General features: G+C 55.8%; 1 protein-coding gene across 1 annotated transcript in view; it reads right to left on the reverse strand.

The window, feature by feature from the left end:
- Positions 1–6,876: 6,876 nt before the first annotated feature.
- LOC144948811 (tyrosine-protein kinase SYK-like) overlaps positions 6,877–25,138 on the reverse strand; it is a 46,321-nt gene continuing 28,059 nt past the window's right edge. Inside the window, exons 6-13 of the mRNA XM_078878465.1 lie at positions 15,896–15,988; positions 14,304–14,331; positions 13,469–13,670; positions 12,816–13,025; positions 12,026–12,218; positions 11,261–11,401; positions 10,337–10,449; positions 6,877–7,066 (exon numbers count right to left, since the gene is read on the reverse strand). Coding sequence (XP_078734591.1) covers positions 7,000–7,066; positions 10,337–10,449; positions 11,261–11,401; positions 12,026–12,218; positions 12,816–13,025; positions 13,469–13,670; positions 14,304–14,331; positions 15,896–15,988 — 1,047 coding nt within the window. The 3' untranslated portion in view covers positions 6,877–6,999. The remainder of the gene's footprint in view (positions 7,067–10,336; positions 10,450–11,260; positions 11,402–12,025; positions 12,219–12,815; positions 13,026–13,468; positions 13,671–14,303; positions 14,332–15,895; positions 15,989–25,138) is intronic.

Consider the following 25,138-nt stretch of genomic DNA (forward strand, 5'->3'; position numbering starts at 1 on the left):
GGCCTGCTCTACCCACGAGCTGATTCCATCGCTCCGTCTCCTCGAGTCGTCTCGGACGCGTTCCATTTCTTAGGTGCTGCTCCGTTATTATCGTCGACCATCGGCCACCACCGTCGTCCCTATAATCTGATCGTGGTGTGTCGAGCAGCCGCTGGGTGGAACGTTGCAACCGCAGGATCGTGAGCAGTGGCGGTGATGGTGGCTCGAGGAGGAGGCCTTCATCCACCAGTGGAATGATCATGACTCACGATGCTGTTATCAGTGTCGATATGTTCAGCACACAACTTGCCCCTAAAGCCACATCTACTCAGAAACCCTCTTTCGTCTCTTGCCCTAGCTGCGTGTTCACAACTTCACGAAGTGCACTGTGTCGCGACGCTGACATTATCTGCCATGGTTACGATACGGTGATGTTCGTGGTAAATGCGTTCACACTGGCTCCATCGTCAACAACCATGGTATATCCACTGCTGGATGACCACCCCATGCACCGCATCGCACCCAGCGTGAATTCTCCGATGTGGGTTGGTCGACAACGCTCAGCGCCTCTCTCCCTGGCCGTCAGCGTCCCTCCGAATGGCGACCGGAGCCGCTCTTACCGACTCCGCTCCGGGTTTTGTGGCAATTGTCTCCGTTCCCTCTCCTCGCCGAATCCAACCACTCTCTCCTCCTACAGTTATACTCGACACTGACTATATATTTATATATAAAAAAAAGTTTCGCTGGCTGGCAGACATATTCACGTTGTTTATCGCGTGAATTCATTGTTAAATTTTGTCTACGTTTGTTACATTTAAATTATTTAAACAAGACGCTCTTACATTGTGCCGAATGTGACCCCAGCACTATGTTCAAACACTACGCTACCGAAAGAAGGAACAGTGTCTCATGGGGCGACGACGTTTTGGGCAACGGCCCTTCCTCAGAGCACAGCCGATTGATGCGACCCAGGCCGCCCTTGCAAAAGAGGCAGTCGACGTCCACGTGTGCATCACCGGTTGATGACAGATCCTGGGTAGATGAAGGATAGCACGGCGATAAGAAACAGCTGGAACTGTATCTCAGCTGCTCGCAAATAGCTTTTTAATTGACTCGACGGACTCTCTCGCCCTGATGTCGGAAATGTGATGCAGCGTCCGGGTCACGTAACGTGCTTCCACGCTCTTCCGAGATGGGATTCCGAGATGGAAAAGAATGAGGAGGGGGAGGGGACACATTCAGCAGACGTCAAGGCAGAAACGAAATTGGATTTGGGAAAAATCGAGCGAGTGATTCAAGTGGTCGGGTACATGCGGGTGGGCGCGAGCGCATGTGTGCGCGTGCGCACAGAGTAGATAAAATAAATAGTGCACCTAGCCTGGCACGAGTGCCGCGTGTGGTGGCGTGATGGCCACAAAGGGAGATAAAAGTGGTCGGGCGTGGTTCTAACCACACCACATTCCCTCTCTCGTGCGTCGTAGGGCCCATAATAGGTGCTCCCTCTTGGACTTTGGGCTCAAACTTGCTCTGAGCTGCCTGCCTGCCGTGTTCTTCTGGTAAAGAGCAAATCGCAGCCTCTCCCCTCCCCACCCATGAGATTGCTCACAACCGCAAGGGAACTGCATCGCGCGCTTTCAGATGCACTTCTGCAAGCCGTCTGGAACGCTCTTTCTTCCAATATTAGAAAAGATATATCTGCTCACATGGACTTGCGAGATGATGTACATGGCAGATCACCGATATATATATGCAGTATATGTTAAATAGTGACGGTGCTGATGTGTATTTATTTGATTGTTGTCTGTCTTGAAAGATGTATTCGGCATGGGTGTGCTACAATGATTGAGGAATGAGTGACAGCGATAGAGGGGACCGAAAGAGGAGGGGTGGGACGTGAAGGGGTGGAGGCGCGAGGGAGAGAAGAGGAAGGGGAATGAGCAATGGAGAAGAGGTGAAGCTTTAAGAGGGGAACGGAAGGAGGTTAAGCCGGGGGACTGCTTCACGTACGGGGTGAAGTTGATTCGAGTGGAGGGGTGCAAGGAGGGAGAAGGGCCGAGAAGGAGGGACAGAGAGGAGATTGGGAACGAAAAGAACGAGAGGGGACGTGGAAGGAGATGAGGGCGGCTAGATGGGCGGGGCAAGGCAGAGGGGGCGGGGCAAGGCAGAGGGGGCGGGGCAAGGCACGAGAGGGCGGGGCAAGTCACGAGGGGCGGGGCAAGGCTAGGAGGGTGATGACGACTCTCCGGGCACGTGACGCGAAAACACCGCAGATCGTAACCGCTGGATTTTATTTCTGCAAAAAAACATTTTATAAGATTTACAAAGTATATATTTTATATCGTAATAGTAGTAGAGCATTATAAAAAGTAAACACCATTTACAAATATATGTCCTTGTTAGCATTATATTGTGTCGTGTCTTATATAGTTTTGAGTCAAAGCAGCACCTATATCTAACCCCTTGCCCATAACCATCTGGCAGTGCTGATGAGACAATGAATGGCGAAACCGGTCCAGAATTGTGCTTGTGTTGAACTAATGCCGCCCACAAGATATGCCCTCCCAGAAGGAAAGGCGTGTGGCTGATGGGATGGGTAAAAATACATGTTTTTTTGCTGGGGGAGGATATTGGAAGAAGGAAAACGAATCGTCTTCCCAGCTATTTTGTTATTTCATATTCTTTACAACCACGCTTGCGCTACCACCGGCGATTCATCACGTTCGTGGACACTGCGAATCCAGACACCGGTTCTCAACAGAACATTACTCTCGTACGGCAGAGCGGGTGGAGAAGTGCTGCCCTCTACTGTGTGTGGGCCAGAGGTCACGTGAACAAGCGGGGATCTCAAAGTCAGCTCAGCGACTTCCACTTCCACGGGTCCACTCGACGTCGACTAGAGGTCACCTGAAGAAGCGGGCATCTCAGATGTGGCTCTGCAATGTCCGCGTCTGCGGGCCGTACTCAAAACAACGCAGAGGTTCGTGCTGCCACGCGGCGTTTCCGTGTCTGTGACGCCGCCGGTGGCGGTGCGATCGGGGACGAGAACGACGGGAAATGATCCCAGCAGAGTAATTGGCAGTGATCGGAGAGTGGAGAGCTTCCTGGCCGCACACAAACATCGGACGCGACGCCGGTGAGAGCGACAGTAAAAGCAGAGAACGGATCAGGGTAGGGGGGGCGGGTATTGCTATGGGGCCGTAGCATCACTCTCATACGTAACGCATCTTATACCGGGTCCCTATTGGTGGTTGTTTGGGGGTCAGGCCCAACGCGGTGGCGGTTTTTGCGACGAGATTTTCGCCGTCAAGCCCTCCACCACCCGACGGGAAGACCGCCGCGTGATGACGTCGTCGCTATCGGCGAAACTTCGTCACGCGTCTCGGTCGCCAGACGTCTCGAGACGGCAGTCCCGAGGGGCAGGAGGGGGATGAGGGGGATGAGGATGGGGGGGGAGGGTGAGGATGGGGAGGGGTGAGGATGGGGGGAGGGGGAGAAGGGGGAGGCGGCGCTGTATTGGTCAGAAGTTGCTCAATGCATCGGCGTGTGCGTCAATAATTGATTTCGTCTGTGTCAAGATGACAATCTCGTCGGATGGTGGAGGGCCACTGACAGTTTTTGGCATAAAATTCCTGACACGTGGCCTTGACCCCAACACAAATGTGGACGATTCTACTGGTTATGGAAACCTACGAGTTAAGTTAAAATCGTATACCTCTTTGAGCGAATAAATATAAAGCAGACAAAGTTATACCTGCATTGTATGAACTCGGAGCACACGTTCACAAAACAAACAAATAAAACCCGTGGCAGAGATCGAATAACAAAAATGTAACTACGTTGGCAACGATTGAAAAATCACAGAGTTACTCATGAACGCCGCCAAGTAACATCTACGGGGTAACGGGGAGCGGTGGCGGAGCGGTTAGCGCACTGCGCTACGAACACAACGGGCCGAGATCGATATCTGAACGTCCTGAGCTCGCCCAGAACACGTTCAGATAACTTACACTGACCAGTGCGGGGGAAGTATGGTCATACGATGCCCTTGGCACATTTATTGGGGGGGGGGGGGCGGGGGGCATGGTCGCGTTTTAAGTGTATTGTGTGAGCTAAAATAAGTAACTGAGTGAATGAGTGAGCGGGCGTGTGGTTGGGTGAGTGAGCGGGTGGGTGAGTGGGTGAGTGAGCGGGTGGGTGAGTGGGTGAGTGAGCGGGTGAGTGAGGGGGTGAGTGAGCGGGTGAGTGAGCGGGTGAGCGGGTGGGTGAGTGGGTGGGTGAGTGGGTGAGTAAGCGGGTGAGTGAGTGGGTGGGTGAGTTGGTGAGTAAGCGGGTGGGTGAGTGGGTGAGTGAGCGGGTGGGTGAGTGGGTGGGTGAGTGGGTGAGTGAGCGGGTGGGTGAGGGTGTGAGTGAGCAGGTGGGTGAGGTTGTGAGTGAGCAGGTGGGTGAGGGTGTGAGTGAGCGGGTGGGTGAGTGGGTGAGTGAGTGAGCGGGTGGGTTAGTGAGCGGGTGGGTGAGTTGGTGAGTAAGCGGGTGGGTGAGTGGGTGAGTGAGCGGGTGGGTGAGGGGGTGAGTGGGTGGGTGAGTGGCTGAGTGAGCGAGTGGGTGAGTGGCTGAGTGAGCGGGTGGGTGAGTGGCTGAGTGAGCGGGTGGGTGAGTGGCTGAGTGAGCGGGTGGGTGAGTGGCTGAGTGAGCGGGTGGGTGAGTGGCTGAGTGAGCGGGTGGGTGAGTGGCTGAGTGAGCGGGTGGGTGAGTTGGTGAGTGAGCGGGTGGGTGAGTGGCTGAGTGAGCGAGTGGGTGAGTGGCTGAGTGAGCGGGTGGGTGAGTGGCTGAGTGAGCGGGTGGGTGAGTGGCTGAGTGAGCGGGTGGGTGAGTGGCTGAGTGAGCGGGTGGGTGAGTGGCTGAGTGAGCGGGTGGGTGAGTGGCTGAGTGAGCGGGTGGGTGAGTGGCTGAGTGAGCGGGTGGGTGAGTGGCTGAGTGAGCGGGTGGGTGAGTGGCTGAGTGAGCGGGTGGGTGAGTGGCTGAGTGAGCGGGTGGGTGAGTGGCTGAGTGAGCGGGTGGGTGAGTGGCTGAGTGAGCGGGTGGGTGAGTGGCTGAGTGAGCGGGTGGGTGAGTGGCTGAGTGAGCGGGTGGGTGAGTGAGCGGGTGGGTGAGCGGCTGAGTGAGCGGGTGGGTGTGCGGCTGAGTGAGCGGGTGGGTGAGCGGCTGAGTGAGCGGGTGGGTGAGCGGCTGAGTGAGCGGGTGGGTGAGCGGCTGAGCGAGCGGCTGAGTGAGCGGGTGGGTGAGCGGCTGAGTGAGCGGGTGAGTGAGCGGGTGGGTGAGCGGGTGGGTGAATGAGCAGGTGGGTGAGTTGGTGAGTGAGCGGGTGGGTGAGTGGGTGAGTGAGCGGGTGGGTGAGGGGGTGAGTGAGCGGGTGGGTGAGGGGGTGAGTGAGCGGGTGGGTGAGGGGGTGAGTGAGCGGTTGAGTGAGTGGGTGGGTGAGCGGGTGAGTGAGCGGGTGGGTGAGCGGGTGAGTGAGCGGGTGGGTGAGTGGGTGAGTGAACGGGTGATGCTTACCGACCCGTTGCTACGTTACGGCAGCGTAACCACCGACATGAGAACAACAATAACCGTGCTGCATACAATAACAAAACCAAGAATAGCCACGACAACAACAACGTCCACCACACCACAGGAGGAGGATCTGTGTGACACGGACCAGAATCGGACATCCTGTGGGATGAGCGGTGCTGGTGATTGATTCGGTGTGTGGAGCCGAATCCTCGCGGGTGACACAGCGGCGTCCCAGCTGCCGGTGAATGTGTTCGAGTAAAGAGGGACAAGAGTGGAGGGTCAGGGGAGGGTGTGAGTGTGTGTCTGGAGTGTGTCTGTGGGGAGCGGTAGTGGAGCGGTTTGCACGCTGCACTACGAACCCGGTGACCCGAGTTCGATTCCCGCTCACGGCCAACGCCAGTGACGATTACCTGAACCGGTTCTGGGCCTCCCCTAGGTCGGCTCAGTCTCAAACGAGTACCTGGTGCGGGGTGTAAACATCGCCACTGGGAAGACAAAGGTGGTCGGGCGTGGTGCTGCCACCCACCCCCTCGTGTACTGTGCCGGCCTTCATAAGTGCTCGCTAACAGCACTTGCCCCAACAGCCTCTGAAGGCTCTACGGGGGGGGGGGGGGTTATTTTTGCGTGTGTGTGTGTATGTGCGCATGTCGGGGTGGTGTGTGGAGGAGGCTGTATGTTGTAGACAAGCATTTATCCAGCAGTGGAGAGACCATAGCTGATGATGCCATCCAATTAACAAACTGCGATTAAACCGGGTTCTGAAGTGCAGTGAGTTGGTTATATCAGCCGGTCACCAATGACTACGTGAACAACACGATTCCGTCTCATTCGAGTTGTGTCCTTACTGCGATGACTTTCCAGCCCTGACATTCACGAACGTTCAGTTTGGCACGTGACGGACTCTCCACGGCCACGTCACAAGCTGCCGCACAGAGCCCAGAGCGCGACAGGCTCAAAGCCGTCGTGACCCAACTCTTCTGACGGCCGAGCGAGCCTCGATTTTGGCCGACCGGACCGCGACTCACTCTTTTAAAACCGGCACATCAGAGCCGAGCCAGCCCGGGAGCACTCGCGGCACGGGTGGTTTCCCATTGCCTATTTGTAGAGCCGGAAACCAAACCGTGCTACGCCGGCTCGGGGGGCCGAGCGGGGCCACGGGGACGGCTCGCGATTCGTTGGCCACGTGCGACGTCATTGGCCGCGCTGCCGACGCGCGTCCCGACTCGCCTGTCGTCGCGTGCGACGCAAACGGCACGGCTCGGTTTACGCAGTGGAAACGCGTCCCGGACCGTCCCGAGCCGCGCCGGCCCCGGCTCGTCACATACGGGAGGAGGAGGAGGAGGAGAGAGAGAGAAGGTGCGAGGTGCGTGGCTGCGGAGTTGCGTCGGTGGGGATCTCGCACGGGGTCTCTCCGGGACTCGTGGTCCTCCGTGAGACTCCTCCACGAGTCTCCTCCATGACCCCGTGGGTTCACTTCCCGGCGAGGTACCTGCCCAGCGCGTCCTCAATATCCGAGAACGACGGCCTCAGGTTGGTGCTGGTGGACGGGCACGCAGAGAGAGAAAGGGAGGCAGGGAGGGAGCGAGGGAGAGGGGGGGGGAGAGGGAGAAGTGAAGAGAGCATCAATTATCAAGTGTCCCGATAATTTGACACGAGTTGTAAAGACGTGTGCAATCGATGGCATGTCCACGTTACCAGCCGATCCATCGCCCGACAATCTGATCGATCCGATCGATTGAAACGACGTCACGTTGGCTGTACATGATTGGTACAAAATAGGTCGCATCAACTCCAACATCATCGTCATCGTCAGCCATCATCAATCCACTGATGTACCACGTCCTCGCCAAGCCGCCACCACCTCTCCCAGCCATGCAACGTAACGATCCGCCCAGCTCCTGCTGTACGGTCGAGGAGCCGATTCCACCGTTCCATCTCCTCCACGGCGCACGTCTTCTAGAAACGCGATCCCTTCCTCGGTCTCCGCTCCGTTATCATCCTCGACCGTCGGCTATCATCGTCCCCTCTGACCCCGACACCTCCTGCCCACCGCGGCTTCAATGAGATGGGGTCATCGCTCAATCAACCAATCACGTACTGTGTGTTGAGCTGGCACGACGTCTTATCGGCGACACAATGTGCCTGAAAGAGTTGCAACAGCATCGTGCAACAGCATCGTGATGCGTGCAGTGTGGCCGGAGCAGCCTTTGGGGAGTTTCCGGTATGTTCTTTCTCCGATAAAAACACAATCGTTAGTAGTAGGTTTTTACCCTTTCAACTGGTACAAAAACTGACACCTTTATACAAGGCATCATGTTTGCAATAACCACAACACAAGCAGTCAAAATTCAAACAAAAATAAACAACTCTGATGATGATAATAATATGCACTGCCCTTGAAGTTGATTGGTCCATACTCGAGACAGCTTTTCTTAGAGCCCAGTCTCCATTGGTGTTGGACCAGATGACGCCAAAAGGCGTACAACTCAAAGACAGTGCACTATCAGAGTATTGAGTTGTTTCTTTTTGTTTGCATTTTGACTGCTTGTGTTGTGGTTATTGCAAACATGATGCCTTGTATAAAGGTGTCAGTTTTTGTACCAGTTGAAAGGGTAAAAACCTACTACTATATTTTGCCACTGGTAAAGGAGATGTCTCAAACAAAAATCGTTGTTTTTGCAATGTTCACGACATGTAAGCGGTCGATTGTTTATTTCAGGCAATGATCAACTCGCCTCCTCCTTGTGGGTCAATCATGGCCGCGATTCAATTCAGGGATCACCTCTGGTTCGTTGTACTCACTGCGGGGAGAATGTCACACTCGTGCTAAGGGTTCACAGCCAGCGTCAAGATTCCCGATTGCTGGCCCAGGCCGCACGACGATCTGGCTAAGTTTGTGTTGTAAAACCCTCCACCGCCACTACCACCCGAAGTCAATGAAAATCCATGAATCCAGGCTCACTTCCTGGGTCTTGTCCTGAAGACGCCGGGCGCGGTTTCAAGTGGAGCGTCCAGAATCCAATTGCTGCTCAATGTGCTGTGAGATATGTTGCCTAACCCTAACCCACGGCGAGTGAGTGGGTGGGTGGGTGAGTGCGTTTATTATTATTATTCACGTGTGGGAAGACACCGGAGCACCCGGAGAAAACCCACGCCGTGTGCAAGGGGGCAACGCTCTAACCCCCACGTTCAGATGGCAACAGATGGCGATTAGCCCACTTGCTGTACCGCCTTATCCTGGCGAGCTAAGGTACGGCTCTTAATCGATGCCCATGGATAGAGGGAGTTTCACAGCCCATCTGTGTGTGATCCACCAACCCTCGCTGCTGCCCCCACACAACGCTGTGTCACTACTCCAGGCAGCCGCGTTCAGCAGCAGCGTAGCCGCCACAGCCGCCGCCGCTCAGCAGTCAGAAATGTTTCCGGAAATGGCCGTTTTTTTATGGCACAATTGCACAAGGGTAATTGCCCCGCGTTGTTGCTGCTGCTGTTTGTTGCTGTTGTTGTTGTTGCTGTTTGTGCTTCGTGTGCACCACTGCCGACGCAGCAGCGCCACGATAACGAGAGCGCGACTTCTAGAGCGCTGGAGTGGGCACAGGCGGTGAGCGGAGAGGACCCGGGCACCGATTGGTGCCAGCGCACTGGGACCCGGGCATCGTGAGGAGGAGCGCGGTTGGGTGGGTGGGTAGTGGGGGGGGGGTAGTGGGGGGGGAGGGTGGGTAGTGGGGGGGTAGTGGGGGAGGGAAATGGGAGCTGAATGGTTGTGCGGTTAAAGTGCCGGAGTGCGAGATAAGAAGTCGCAATGTAACACGCGCGCACGCGCAGATTTTGAAACGCGCACAAGGCCTTACTCACACACGCCCGTACACACACAAACACGTACGCATACGCACAGAAACTCGCACAGAAACTCGCATTTATACACGCACACGCACGCGCGCGCGTCTCTGAGGCTGTCGTCATGACCCAACCTCTCTCCATCTGGCGGCAGCGTTGGCGCTGCGAGTGACACAGACGGGGACAGACTCGTTGCGTCTCAGTTCTCAGCGTTACCAACCCCACGAGACCAAACCCCACCACGGCCATCACCACTCTCTGCGCCGTGCGACCTTGCGCCGACATCACGGTCCACCATAGTTTGCGAATCAAGTGTATAATAATAATATTCGTACTTTACTTATTCAGCCAAACAAGCCACATTGAGTCATAGGACTCTTTTCCAAGAGGGACCTGCATTTGTTTTTTTTAGTTGCAAGATATTTTCAGCCGACTCGTGATGAGTGCGTTTATCATATACGTGGGAGGAAACCGGACCACCTAGAGGAAATCGCACGACTCGCGTGAGGCGGCAACGCTCTATCCCCGCACCCGATGCGTAGTCAACATCGTCACCAGGGTGACTGGCACCAGGGCGTGGTGCTGGCCACCCACCCCGTCATGTACCATTCCGGCCTTCATAGGTGCTACCCCGACAACAGCACTTGCCTCAACAGTCTGTTAAGGTTGGACGGGGGATCTTAATCTTTGTGCTGGTGGGTGGTGGTTCACTCATTGATTACTCCGCCCGTATTGAAGACTCGGTTCGATCACACTCGTCTCATCCACCACCACTTGCTTGTGCTGCATCAACGCTGCTGAAATGTTGCACTCCCGGAAGGCCGCGGGGCCAATGGGCTGTGTAAGACATGAGCGGACTGCATTCTCTCTGTGGCGAGACGGTCGTGAAGGAGGTGCGCTCTCCGCTTGAGGGTAATGGGCCTACTCCTCCACGACGGTGGCTCAGGCGTCGGGAGTGAATGCGGCTTACTCGATGTTCCACGTCTTGAGCATGAGCTCGTAGATGGCATCAGGGCATCCCGGGGGCTTGTCCAGCCTCTTCTCGGCCTTCAGGAAGACCACCAGATCGGCTGCCTTGAAGCCCTGCAAGCAAGAGGCCAGAACACATTCGTCACAACCACTCCACCGCCACAACGTTCGTCACAACCACACCACCGCCACAACTTTCGTCACAACCACACCACCGCCACAACACTCGTCACAACCACACCACCGCCACAACACTCGTCACAACCACACCACCGCCACAACACTCGTCAGAACCCACACCACCGCCACAACTTTCGTCACAACCACACCACCGCCACAACATTCGTCACAACTACACCACCGCCACAACACTCGTCACAACCACACCACCGCCACAACATTCGTCACAACCACACCACCGTCACAACATTCGTCACAACCACACCACCGCCACAACATTCGTCACAACCACACCACCGCCACAACATTCGTCACAACCACACCACCGCCACAACATTCGTCACAACCACACCACCGCCACAACACTCATCACAACCACACCACCGCCACAACATTCGTCACAACCACACCACCGCCACAACATTCGTCACAACCACACCACCGCCACAACGGTTGTGTGGTTGTGACAGGTGGGGGGGGGGGGGAGGGGCGCGGGGGCAGTGACCAGCACCACGCCCGGCCACCTTTGTCTCCCTAGTGGCGATGTTTACACAACACACAAGGTACTCATTTGAGGCTGAGTCGACCTAGGAGAGGCCCCAGGTCCAGTTCAGACAATCGTCGCAGGCGTTGGTGGCCGCGAGCGGGAATCGAACTCGGATCGCCGGGTTCATAGCGCAGCGCCGCTGACCACCGCGCGACCGCTCCCCATGTACGCGTGCACGTACACACACGCGCCCCCCACCTTGTAGGGCCGGTCCCCGTAGGTGAAGGTCTCCCACATGGTGACCCCGAAGCTCCACACGTCGCCCTTGCTGGAGAACTCGAAGTGCTGGATGCACTCGGGCGCATACCACTTGAGCGGCCACTTGCCCGACACCTTTGCCTGCAACCGCACGGAGCGCCCCGCGTCACCCGCCGCCATCTATCCGCTGCTGGATGGAGGTCACCGGCGATCGCGGCCGCTCACGCCGCTCCTTGCGGGGAGTTTGCGGTTGGAATCGGGGCTGGCCGCCCCCCCGGTTAATAGGGCTGCGGCGCGTGCATTGGCCTACGTCCCTCGCAGTGGACGTCAGAGTTCCCGAGATGCTGTGAGAAGATTGGGCCTTCGCTGACAAGTGTGACGGTCCAAAATGTGGCAAATTGGAAAAACGACACCGCAAGTCAATTTAATTAGGATGACACGTAGCAGCAGCAGTAGCAGCAGCAGCAGCAGCAACCGTCGCCTCCTACTTAAAAAAACTTGGCAGGACCCTCCGGCGCAAGGGTTGAGACTCAATGATGCCTTCCTGGGCTTACAAGCAGAATCATTGTTTTATCGACCCTGGAGAGCTGACGATGATGGACTGAGTTCAATCCCCCAACTGGGCTTTGACCTCTCGACCTTCCTATTGCGAGCCACTCGCTCCACCGTTGAGCCATCTGGAGGGGCAGTAGACGGTGGGCCACCAGCGACGGCGACAGCCCAACATAACCCAGCGACGAGGGGTCAGCGCTGGCCGCGGCTCACCTTGTAGTAGCTCTCTCCGGCCGCCAGGGCCTTGGAGAGGCCGAAGTCGCTGATCTTGGCGTAGCGCTCGCTCACCAGCAGCACGTTACGCGCCGCCAGGTCGCGGTGCACGAAGCTGCGCTCCTCCAGGTACTTCATGCCGTCTGACACCTGGTGCATCAGCTCCGCCAGGTGAGTCGATGACATCGTCTCTCTGCCGAGCGACGGGACAGGGTTGAGGAGGAGGGAGGAGTAGAACAAGAACATGGAGGGAGATGGGGGAGGACGGAGTAGGCAGGAGAAGAAAAGAGGAAGACATGGAGAACAATGAGATGGAGGATGAAGGTGGGAGGCAGGGAGGAGGGGGAGGAAGGACGAATGACGAGTCACTTCGCGTTGCACCACGAGGTGCCCCGGCGTGCCATCTGGCGTAGACGGCTCCTGTGGTCAGCGCACAGTTGGCATCCCGAACGCGTGGCCCACGTGGTTCGTACGGCGTCAGCAGTGGGGCCACCGACGTGGGTGATGGCGCAGCGTGCTGGCACTGGCTGGGGCTGGCACTGGCTGGGGCTGGCCCCATCTGGCCACGACTCGCCCTCTGTGAACCCTGCTGTGCCAGGGGTGGTGCACCGATTTTCATCGTTTGAACGTCTCCCACGGAACGCAGCCGTGGCCGCCGAGGCCCGAACGTGGGAAACCGCCCAACGGCGACGCCCCGCCGGGGTCGTCGCGCCGTCGCGTCGGGACCCCCCGGACTACGCTGTCGAGTCGCGCCGCGTCACGCCGCGTCACGCCGCGCCCCACCACGCACTTATGCTCCTTGAGGTACTTGTTGAGGGGGCCCAGGTAGGCGACCTCCATGACGAGCATGAGCGCCTCTCCCTCGCACACCCCGAACATCCTCACGATGTACGGGTGGTCCAGCTGGTGCATCAGCTCCGCCTCCTTCATCAGCTCGATCTTCAGCATCTCCTGGTTCTCCACGGGCTTGAGGACCTTCACGGCCACCTGCACCTCCTTCCTGCTCGCCGGAGAAGTGGCGAGACGTGGGGAGGGCACGCGAGAGGGTGAGCAGGTGTGAGACACGGGGACCCGCGCACCGCACAAACACACAGATCAAGATTTCCCCATTATAGACTTAACAGACTGTTTGGGCAAGTGCTGTTAGCGAGCGCCTATTTAGTCCCGCACGGCATACGAAGGGGGGGGGGGGTTGTGGCCAGCACCACGCCCGGCCGCCTTTGTCTCCCCAGTGCTGATATTTACACACTGCACCATTGCAGTCAACCTGGGGGGAGGCCATAAGGGTAAAATCAAACTCAGGTGGCCGGGTCCGTAGCACAGTGCGCTAACCGCCGTGCCACCACTCCACGCGCGCACACGCTCACCAGGGCTACAGGCACGCGCTCGCAAGCCCACTCGCACGCCCACACTGACGCCCGCGCGGGTGCGCGAGGGCCCTACTTCTGGAACTTGTAGATGCCGCGCAGGACGGCGCCGAAGTTGCCGGAGCCCAGCTGGTTGCCGCAGTCGAGGGTGAGGCGCTCGCGCTGCAGGAACATGCCGCGCCCTCGCACCTCCTCGGGGTCCTCGTACAGGCTGTTGTACACCGGCGTTTCGTGCGGCAGCGCGCGCCGGTTGATCTCGTACAGGTTCCGCCAGTTGTCTGCCCGGTGACCACGTCGCGACAACCGTGAGCACGGCACGTTGCCGTCAAACCATTTCCTTACTGTTAGTTTTTGTTACGTTCCGTCAAAATCATGCATTCCAATCGCGCTGTGGCCATCCTGGCATGGTGGTAAGGAATCCGCTGGTAGGTCTCCCGGAGTGCCGGTTGGCTTCATACGACCACGGTGGTGGTGCTGGCGGTGGCCACGCGATGGGAGAATCCCTTCGGAATTCTCGTGGAGTGGCGCCGAGGGCGATGCGGGGGTGTGGCGGGGGGGGGCATAGGGGGTGATGGGGGAGGCACGGGAGGGGGTGACGGCCAAAGTAGCCATCGGCTAAAACCACGGCAGTTGAGTCTTACATTTTCAGATTTTGAATGAGTAATGAATTAATGAGGAATACATGGAGAATTAATGAGGATGTATTGAATAATGAATGATCGATTCATATTTGTTAATGTAGAATGAATTAATCAGGAATTATAAATGAAACATGTATGAACCAGTAAACATTTGATCAATTAAAATATTTTACCCAGAGATTCCTTCGTAAGACAAATCTCGTGTGTCCAGGATGTGTGAATAGGTGAAAGAGTCAGGAATGAATGAGGTGAGGAATTAAATGTCGTTACCTTGGAAGTCATATTCTCCACCTCTTGCCTGCGGAGAGACGAAGCGGAGGTGAGAGTGAGACACGTGTGTGTACGCACACGTGTGTGGGTCTATAGGTCTCTGTGAGTCTTTGGGTCTCTGTGGGTCAATACAATTCGTTGTAGATTCACATGGCATTTACATCTCACCTGCAGTGACACAACGGACATCTTTTGCGGACAGAAAGGCAGTCAGTCACACACTCGCCATGAATGGAAATGGACAATCATCCCAACGCTGCAGGACCCTCTTGACAAAAAGTCTTGAGGAGCGTGAAGCTTTCCAAGGTCAATTGCGTTGTTGTTGTCGTTGTTATTCCAAAGTGCTGAACAAGGCAATGTTACTCCTGTGTGTGGCCCCATTGTGATATTTTCAGTTGCTTCTCAATGTTTTGCTGAAGGCCTTCTCCTGTTCCCACTGCGCCACCCTGCCGTGCCACGCGCTGACTGGCTGAGTGGGATGGCTGCGTTTCTTGCTGGGTGAGTGGCTAGCTGGGTGGGGAGATATCTGGCTGGGTGGCTGGGTAGATGGCTGGGTGGCTGTGTAGATGGCTGGGTGGCTGGGTGGGTAGATGGCTGGGTGGCTGGGTGGGTATATGGGTGGGTGGCTGGGTAGATGGGTGGATGGGTAGCTGAGTGGCTGGCTGGGTGGCTGGGTGGCTGGCTGGGTGGCTGGCTGGGTGGCTGGCTGGGTAGCTGGCTGGGTAGATGGCTGGGTAGATGGCTGGGTGGCTGGGTAGATGGCTGGGTGGCTGGCTAGGTGGCTGGCTGGGTAGCCGAGTGGCTGGCTGGGTGGCGGGCTGGGTAGCTGGGTGGGTAGATGGCTGGGTGGCTGAGTAGTTGGCTGGGTGGCTGGGTAGATGGCTGGGTGGGTAGCTGAGTGGCTGGCTGGGTGGCTGGGTGGCTGGCTGGGTGGCTGGGTAGATGGCTGGGTGGCTGGCTAGGTGGGTGTATGGGTAGCTGAGTGGCTGGCTGGGTAGATGGCTGGGTGGCTGGGTGGCTGGCTGGGTGGTTGGCTGGGTGGCTGGCTCGGTAGATGGCTGGGTGGCTGGGTAGATGGCTGGGTGGCTGGCTAGGTGGGTGGATGGGTAGCTGGGTGGCTGGCTGGGTGGCTGGGTGGCTGGCTGGGTGGGTAGATGGCTGGGTGGCTGAGTAGTTGGCTGGGTGGCTGGGTAGATGGCTGGGTGGGTAGCTGAGTGGCTGGCTGGGTGGCTGGCTGGGTGGCTGGGTAGATGGCTGGGTGGCTGGCTAGGTGGGTGTATGGGTAGCTGAGTGGCTGGCTGGGTAGATGGCTGGGTGGCTGGGTGGCTGGCTGGGTGGGTGGCTGGCTGGGTGGCTGGCTCGGTAGATGGCTGGGTGGCTGGGTAGATGGCTGGGTGGCTGGCTAGGTGGGTGGATGGGTAGCTGGGTGGCTGGCTGGGTGGCTGGCTGGGTGGGTGGCTGGCTAGGTAAATGGCTGGGTGGTTGGGTAGATGGCTGGGTGGCTGGCTAGGTGGGTGGATGGGTAGCTGAGTGGGTGGCTGGGTGGCTGGCTGGGTAGCTGGGTGAGTGGGTGAGGCGACGGGCAGACTCACCGGAGCCGGTGCTCGCCGGAACAGCGGAAGCGAGTAGCGCAGATGCGTCATCCATCGGCGCGGCTGTGGGGATGGAGGCGCCGAGTGGCGGTGCTGCGTGGGAACGACACGCGGCACAAACAATACCATCACCATCATCAGCAGCAGCCAGGATCAATCCACTGCTGGATGAAGGCCTCCCTCCACAAGCCGCTGCCACCTTTCAAACAATCTGCCCAGCAACCGCTCTGCGCATCACCACGAGCTGATTTCACCGCTCCGTCTTCGCGGTGGATTGACCCCTCTCAACTTCCACTCCGTTTTTAGTCTCGACCATCGGCCATCATCGTCCTCACCAGCCGAGACGCGTGCTGCTGCCCAAGCCCTATTCACTTCCCCTTCCATGTTTGGATGATGTCACGAAGCTGCGTATGTTCTCTAACCAACGTGTTAATTTCGCTCTCTCTTACACGTGAACAAAGGCAGAGCCCTGTGCTGCTGCTGTCACCCTGTTCCCACCATACTGTTGCAGTGGTTAGAATTCAGAGTGAAGCGGCAGTTGTGGTGATTGTTGATCTTGAACTCGCTGATTCATCGGCGGCCGGATGCCTCCTTCTCACTCTAATATGGCTACTGCCATGGTTACTGTTCTCATGAATTTCAGTCATTGATTCCTCCACCAGCGTTCTGGACTCGGGTTACGCGACTCTGATTGTTCCATCCACATTGTGTTCAAACACCACCACCACCACAGGTCACAACCACTCACTCACCCACGCACTCACCCACTCAACCGACTCACCCACACCTCTGCGTGCTATTACATCTCTAGTGTCTACAGGCTTCGGCATTGGTGGTGGTGATGGGTTGAATCATCAACTACACGCAGAGTTGTAAATTACATGATGCAGATGTTGGTGGTGACGATGATGATGGCGGTGATGGTGAAGGTGATTCAAACGCAGTTATAAAATGCACAACACAAAGCGCCCATCCGAGTCGCGGTGCTCAACGCGAGCTCCGTGGCGAGCGGTCGAGCGAAGAAGCCACGTGTGGCGCGGGCGTTGATGGGGGCCGGGGGCTGGGGGGAGAAAATGCGCCAGGTCTGTACGTTAAATACCCAATTAGAGTGCCGTTAATTGGACCGGTTCCCCGGGCAGAAAAAAACGCCGCATTTGCATAATCCCCATACTGGGCCCCCATTCGCGAGGCCTCTGTGCTATGGCACCGCGGTCAAAGGGCGCCACACAGAACAGCGCGGAAGATGTCAAATTAATTGGGTGATTTGAATTCATTTCTCCCGCTAATGTAGCCGTGTGCGACGCTGTGGGGGTATTTTGAGACTGGAATTTGAATGCGGGTCCCTCTCATCTCACTCCACTCCCCTCCACGCACGCTCCTGCCTCTCCCCTCTCATCTCACTCCACTCCCCTCCACGCACTCTCCTGCCTCTCCCCTCTCATCTCACTCCACTCCCCTCCACGCACTCTCCTGCCTCTCCCCTCTCATCTCACTCCACTCCCCTCCACGCACTCTCCTGCCTCTCCCCTCTCATCTCACTCCACTACCCTCCACGCACTCTCCTGCCTCTCCCCTCTCATCTCACTCCACTCCCCTCCACGTACTCTCCTGCCTCTCCCCTCTCATCTCACTCCACTCCCCTCCACGCACTCTCCTACCTCTCCCCTCTCATCTCACTCCACTCCCCTCCACGCACTCTCCTGCCTCTCCCCTCTCATCTCACTCCACTCTCCTCCACGCACTCTCCTCTCCTGCCTCTCCCCTTTCATCTTCCCCTCCTCCCACCCCGTCTGTCGTGGGGGTCCAAGAGTCCTGAGCCCCCCCCACCATCCCCTACCACCCCCCACCACTCCCTACCACCCCCCACCACCCCCCACCACCCCCCACCACCCCCCACCACCCCCCACCACCCCCCACCACCCCCTACCACCCCCCACCACCCCATCGATCGGCGCTCGAGCCCGGCGAGGCGTCAGCGGCGTCGTGTCGTACGTGACATTTAGCGGCGTTGATGAAGGGCGCGTTTGTTTATTTATAAAATGTTTTTTCAAATTGCGTTTCGTTTGCATCACGGGAAATGAAAATTTGACACTGACCTTCGACAAAATATGTAAATTGGCTCCGTGCGTTGTGTGGTTTGTTTTTTTGCATATATAAGGACGTCGCTGTCTGCAATAACTGCAGGAATAGCAATAAGAACAATCATAAATTAATCAAGGCCACTTGCCAAATTCACTGTCGGATCAAGGCCTCCCCACACGGCGTCAGCCCGGAGTGTCGTTGGCCCACAATGCAACACCAGGGATTGGTGACGAATCGCTTCGGACGCCACGCGCCACTGATACTAGCCGTGCATGGGAATGCAACTCGGGTGGCTGAGTTTCGTAGCGCTGTGTGCTCACAACTGATCCTTGCTCGAACTAACGCTCATCATGGCTCTATCTCGCTGCAATGCAGAAGGGGCCATATACATGTTTTAGGTCCGTGATGCCGTCACACATGGCCCTGCAATTGATGTCACGGGATCTTTAACATCCATTGACTAGAAGCCAACATCTATCCATCGCTTCTTCTGCAAAATCCACATCAGTACCTGACCCATATCTAACGAGAGGGTCCTTGCCCATGAACATCTGGCGATTCACCAGCATTGGTTCGATGCGAGTGCGTGTGCGTGTCTCTGTGTGCGTGTGTGTGTGTCTGTGTGTGTGTCTGTGTGCGTGTGTGTGTCTCTGTGTGCGTGTGTGTGTGCGTGTGTCTCTGTGTGCGTGTCTCTGTGTGCGTGCGTGTGTGTCTGTGTGTGTATCTGTGTGTGAGTCTCTATGGGTCTCTGTGCGAGTTTCTGGGTCTCTGTGTGAGTCTCGTCTCTATGGGTCTCTTTGTGCGTCTCTCTGGGTGTCTGTGTGAGTCTTTCGGTCTCTGTGTGAGTCTCCGTATCTGTGTGAGTCTCTTTGGGTTTCTGTGGTGTAATCTCTCTGAAGTCTCTGGGTCTCTGTGTGAGTCTCTGGGTCTCTGTGTGAGTCTCTGGGTCTCTGTGTGAGTCTCTGGGTCTCTGTGTGAGTCTCTGGTCTCTGTGTGAGAGTCTCTGGGTCTCTGTGTGAGTCTCTCGGTCTCTGTGTGAGTCTCTCGGTCTCTGTGTGAGTCTCTCTGGGTCTCTGTGTGAGTATCTGGGTCTCTGTGTGAGTCTCTGGGTCTCTGTGTGAGTCTCTGGGTCTCTGTGTGAGAGTCTCTGGGTCTCTGTGTGAGTCTCTCGGTCTCTGTGTGAGTCTCTCGGTCTCTGTGTGAGTCTCTCTGGGTCTCTGTGTGAGTATCTGGGTCCTCTGTGTGAGTCTCTCTCGGTCTCTGTGTGAGTCTCTCGGTCTGTGTGAGAGTCTCTGGGTCTCTGTGTGAGTCTCTGGGTCTCTGTGTGAGAGTCTCTGGGTCTCTGTGTGAGAGTCTCTGGGTCTCTGTGTGAGTCTCTCGGTCTCTGTGTGAGTCTCTCGGTCTCTGTGTGAGTCTCTCTGGGTCTCTGTGTGAGTATCTGGGTCTCTGTGTGAGTCTCTCGGTCTCTGTGTGAGTCTCTCTGGGTCTCTGTGTGAGTTTCTGGGTCTCTGTGTGAGTCTCTCTCGGTCTCTGTGTGAGTCTCTCGGTCTGTGTGAGAGTCTCTGGGTCTTTGTGTGAGTCTCTGGGTCTCTGTGTGAGAGTCTCTGTGTGAGAGTCTCTGGGTCTCTGTGTGAGTCTCTGGGTCTCTGTGTGAGTCTCTATGGGTCTCTGTGTGGGTCTCTGTGTGGGTCTCTGTGTGGGTCTCTGTGTGGGTCTCTGTGTGAGTCTCTCTGGGTCTCTGTGTGAGTCTCTCTGGGTCTCTATGTGAGAGTCTCTGTATGAGAGTCTCAGAGTCTCTGTTTGAGAGTCTCTGGGTCTCTGTGTGAGTCTCTGGGTCTCTATGTGAGTCTCTGGGTCTCTGTGTGAGTCTCTCTGTGTCTCTGTGTGAGTGTCTCTGTGTGAGTCTCTCTGGGTCTCTGTGTGAGTCTCTGGGTCTCTGTGTGAGTCTATCGGTCTCTGTGTGAGTCTCTGGGCCTCTGTGTGAGTCTCTGGGTATCTGTGTGAGTCTGTCTGGGTCTCTGTGTGAGTCTCTGGGTCTCTGTGTGAGTCTCTCTGTGGTCTCTGTGTGAGAGTCTCTGTGTGAGAGTCTCAGAGTCTCTGTGTGTGAGTCTCTGGGTCTCTGTGTGAGTCTCTGGGTCTCTGTGTGAGAGTCTCTGTGTGAGAGTCTCAGAGTCTCTGTGTGTGAGTCTCTGGGTCTCTGTGTGAGTCTCTCTGGGTCTCTGTGTGAGAGTCTCTGTGTGAGAGTCTCAGAGTCTCTGTGTGTGAGTCTCTGGGTCTCTGTGTGAGTCTCTGGGTCTCTGTGTGAGCCTCTCTGGTCTCTGTGTGAGTCTCTCTGGGCCTCTGTGTGAGTCTCTCAGTCTCTGTGTGAGTCTCTGGGTCTCTGTGTGAGTCTCTGGGTCTCTATGTGAGTCTCTGGGTCTCTGTGTGAGTCTCTCTGGGTCTCTGTGTGAGTCTCTCTGGGCCTCTGTGTGAGTCTCTCAGTCTCTGTGTGAGTCTCTTTGGGTCTTTGTGTGAGTCTCTGGGTCTCTGTGTGAGTCTCTGGATCTCTGTGTGAGTATCTGTGTCTCTGTGTGAGTCTCTGGGTCTCTGTGTGAGTCTCTCTGGGTCTCTATGTGAGAGTCTCTGTATGAGAGTCTCAGAGTCTCTGTTTGAGAGTCTCTGGGTCTCTGTGTGAGTCTCTGGGTCTCTATGTGAGTCTCTGGGTCTCTGTGTGAGTCTCTCTGTGTCTCTGTGTGAGTGTCTCTGTGTGAGTCTCTCTGGGTCTCTGTGTGAGTCTCTGGGTCTCTGTGTGAGTCTATCGGTCTCTGTGTGAGTCTCTGGGCCTCTGTGTGAGTCTCTGGGTATCTGTGTGAGTCTGTCTGGGTCTCTGTGTGAGTCTCTGGGTCTCTGTGTGAGTCTCTGGGTCTCTGTGTGAGAGTCTCTGTGTGAGAGTCTCAGAGTCTCTGTGTGTGAGTCTCTGGGTCTCTGTGTGAGTCTCTGGGTCTCTGTGTGAGCCTCTCTGGTCTCTGTGTGAGTCTCTCTGGGCCTCTGTGTGAGTCTCTCAGTCTCTGTGTGAGTCTCTGGGTCTCTGTGTGAGTCTCTGGGTCTCTGTGTGAGTCTCTGGGTCTCTGTGTGAGTCTCTCTGGGTCTCTGTGTGAGTCTCTCTGGGCCTCTGTGTGAGTCTCTCAGTCTCTGTGTGAGTCTCTGGGTCTCTGTGTGAGTCTCTGGATCTCTGTGTGAGTATCTGTGTCTCTGTGTGAGTCTCTGGGTCTCTGTGTGAGTCTCTCTGGGTCTCTGTGTGAGTCTCTGGGTCTCTGTGTGAGTGGCTCTGGGTCTCTGTGTGAGGGTCTCTGGGTCTCTGTGTGAGTCTCTCGGTCTCTGTGTGAGTCTCTCTGGGTGTCTGTGTGAGTCTCTGGGTCTCTGTGAAAGTTTAAGATTCATATGTGGTGTGTATTAAATATTTTTACGTCAACCTAAGACCCACATCTAACAGAGAGAGGGCCCTTGCCTATAAACACATGGCAGTTCATCAGCACTGGTTCCGTAACTGAGTCCCGAATCTGGTCTACAGTTTTCTTGTATTCAACCAATGCTGTTGAAACGATGCACTCATATAAAGCCACGTGGCTGATGGGATGTGTAAATTGTACTTGTTTCTAGTTTTATGTGAAGGGGCAGATATGGGAAGGAAGAGGCGAACTGCCTGCGTAGTTATTTTGTTCTAAATTCACGACTCTTGTTGTGTGTTCACCCTGCCTGCTCTTACACGCGCGGGAATTACTGAACACAAGGGTTCATATTAAGAGGTCATTCAATATCGGGGCAAAACATCTGTCCGTTGGTCTATATTTAATATTGAAATAAATTATGACAGATGGTTGTTCCCGTCTGTCTGGGTGCGTCTGTATGTCTGTGTGGGTGGGTGGGTGAAGCAGCAGCGTAGTGGTCGGCGCACTGTGCAAGGAACGCTACAGATATCCGAACCAGTCAAGGAGGCCCAGGCCAGTTGGTGAGGGTTAGCGGTAGACCTAGTACTAGTGGCCAGTTGGTGAGGGTTAGCGGTAGACCTAGTGCTAGTTGCGAGTTGGTGAGTGTTGGCGGTAGATCTAGTACTAGTGGCGAGTTGGTGAGGGTTAGCGGTAGACCTAGTACTAGTGGCCAGTTGATGAGGGTTAGCGGTAGACCTAGTGCTAGTGGTGAGTTGGTGAGGGTTAGTGGTAGATTGAGTACTAGTGGCGAGTTGGTGAGTGTTAGCGGTAGATCTAGTACTAGTGGCGAGTTGGTGAGGGTTAGCGGTAGACCTAGTACTAGTGGCGAGTTGGTGAGGGTTAGCGGCAGACCTAGTACTAGTGGCGAGTTGGTGAGGGTTAGCGGTAAACCTAGTACTAGTGCCGAGTTGGTGAGGGTTAGCTGTAGACCTAGTACTAGTGCCGAGTTGGTGAGGGTTAGCGGTAGACCTAGTGCTAGTGGTGAGTTGGTGAGGGTTAGCGGTAGACCTAGTACTAGTGGCGAGTTGGTGAGGGTTAGCGGTAGACCTAGTACTAGTGCCGAGTTGGTGAGGGTTAGCGGTGGATCTAGTACTAGTGGCGAGTTGGTGAGGGTTAGCAGTAGACCTAGTACTAGTGGCCAGTTGGTGAGGGTTAGCAGTAGACCTAGTACTAGTGGCCAGTTGGTGAGGGTTAGCGGTAGATCTAGTACTAGTGGCGAGTTGGTGAGTGTTAGCGGTAGATCTAGGACTAGTGGCGAGTTGGTGAGGGTTAGCGGTAGACCTAGTACTAGTGGCGAGTTGGTGAGGGTTAGCGGTAGATCTAGTACTAGTGGCGAGTTGGTGAGGGTTAGCGGTAGACCTAGTACTAGTGCGGAGTTGGTGAGGGTTAGCGGTGGATCTAGTACTAGTGGCGAGTTGGTGAGGGTTAGCAGTAGACCTAGTACTAGTGGCCAGTTGGTGAGGGTTAGCAGTAGACCTAGTACTAGTGGCCAGTTGGTGAGGGTTAGCGGTAGATCTAGTACTAGTGGCGAGTTGGTGAGTGTTAGCGGTAGATCTAGTACTAGTGGCGAGTTGGTGAGGGTTAGCGGTAGACCTAGTAATAGTGGTGAGTTGGTGAGGGTTAGCGGTAGACCTAGTACTAGTGGCCAGTTGGTGAGGGTTAGCGGTAGATCTAGTACTAGTGGCGAGTTGGTGAGTGTTAGCGGTAGATCCAGTACTAGTGGCGAGTTGGTGAGGGTTAGCGGTAGATCTAGTACTAGTGGCGAGTTGGTGAGGGTTAGCGGTAGATCTAGTACTAGTGGCGAGCGGGTGAGTGCTAGCGGTAGATCTAGTACTAGTGGCGAGTTGGTGAGGGTTAGCGGTAGACCTAGTACTAGTGGTGAGTTGGTGAGGGTTAGCGGTAGACCTAGTACTAGTGGCGAGTTGGTGAGGGTTAGCGGTAGATCTAGTACTAGTGCCGAGTTGGTGAGGGTTAGCGGTAGACCTAGTACTAGTGCCGAGTTGGTGAGGGTTAGCGGTAGATCTAGTACTAGTGCCGAGTTGGTGAGGGTTAGCGGTAGACCTAGTACTAGTGGCCAGTTGGTGAGTGTTAGCGGTAGATCTAGTACTAGTGGTGAGTTGGTGAGGGTTAGCGGTAGACCTAGTACTAGTGGTGAGTTGGTGAGGGTTAGCGGTAGACCTAGTACTAGTGGCCAGTTGGTGAGTGTTAGCGGTAGATCTAGTACTAGTGGTGAGTTGGTGAAGGTTAGCGGTAGATCTAGTACTAGTGGTGAGTTGGTGAGAGTTAGCGGTAGACCTAGTACTAGTGGTGAGTTGGTGAGGGTTAGCGGTAGACCTAGTGCTAGTGGCGAATTGGTGAGGGTTAGCGGTAGACCTAGTACTAGTGGCAAGTTGGTGAGGGTTAGCGGTAGACCTATTACTAGTGGTGAGTTGGTGAGGGTTAGCGGTAGACCTAGTGCTAGTGGTGAGTTGGTGAGGGTTAGCGGTAGACCTAGTACTAGTGGCAAGTTGGTGAGGGTTAGCGGTAGACCTAGTACTAGTGGCGAGTTGGTGAGGGTTAGCGGTAGATCTAGTACTAGTGGCGAGTTGGTGAGTGTTAGCGGTAGATCTACTACTAGTGGCGAGTTGGTGAGGGTTAGCGGTAGACCTAGTACTAGTGGCGAGTTGGTGAGTGTTAGCGGTAGATCTAGTACTAGTGGCGAGTTGGTGAGTGTTAGCGGTAGACCTAGTGCTAGTGGTGAGCTGGTGAGGGTTAGCGGTAGACCTAGTACTAGTGGTGAGTTGGTGAGGGTTAGCGGTAGACCTAGTGCTAGTGGCGAGTTGGTGAGGGTTAGCGGTAGACCTAGTACTAGTGGTGAGTTGGTAAGGGTTAGCGGTAGACCTAGTGCTTGTGGCGAGTTGGTGAGGGTTAGAGGTAGACCTAGTACTAGTGGCAAGTTGGTGAGGGTTAGCGGTAGACCTAGTACTAGTGGTGAGTTGGTGAGGGTTAGCGGTAGACCTAGTGCTAGTGGTGAGTTGGTGAGTGTTAGCGGTAGATCTAGTACTAGTGGCGAGTTGGTGAGGGTTAGCGGTAGACCTAGTACTAGTGGCGAGTTGGTGAGGGTTAGCGGCAGACCTAGTACTAGTGGCGAGTTGGTGAGGGTTAGCGGTAAACCTAGTACTAGTGCCGAGTTGGTGAGGGTTAGCGGTAGACCTAGTACTAGTGCCGAGTTGGTGAGGGTTAGCGGTAGACCTAGTGCTAGTGGTGAGTTGGTGAGGGTTAGCGGTAGACCTAGTACTAGTGGCGAGTTGGTGAGGGTTAGCGGTAGACCTAGTACTAGTGCCGAGTTGGTGAGGGTTAGCGGTGGATCTAGTACTAGTGGCGAGTTGGTGAGGGTTAGCAGTAGACCTAGTACTAGTGGCCAGTTGGTGAGGGTTAGCAGTAGACCTAGTACTAGTGGCCAGTTGGTGAGGGTTAGCGGTAGATCTAGTACTAGTGGCGAGTTGGTGAGTGTTAGCGGTAGATCTAGGACTAGTGGCGAGTTGGTGAGGGTTAGCGGTAGACCTAGTACTAGTGGCGAGTTGGTGAGGGTTAGCGGTAGATCTAGTACTAGTGGCGAGTTGGTGAGGGTTAGCGGTAGACCTAGTACTAGTGCGGAGTTGGTGAGGGTTAGCGGTGGATCTAGTACTAGTGGCGAGTTGGTGAGGGTTAGCAG

Source organism: Lampetra fluviatilis, chromosome 3 (assembly GCF_964198595.1).
Source record: "Lampetra fluviatilis chromosome 3, kcLamFluv1.1, whole genome shotgun sequence".
Classification (NCBI taxonomy): domain Eukaryota; kingdom Metazoa; phylum Chordata; class Hyperoartia; order Petromyzontiformes; family Petromyzontidae; genus Lampetra; species Lampetra fluviatilis.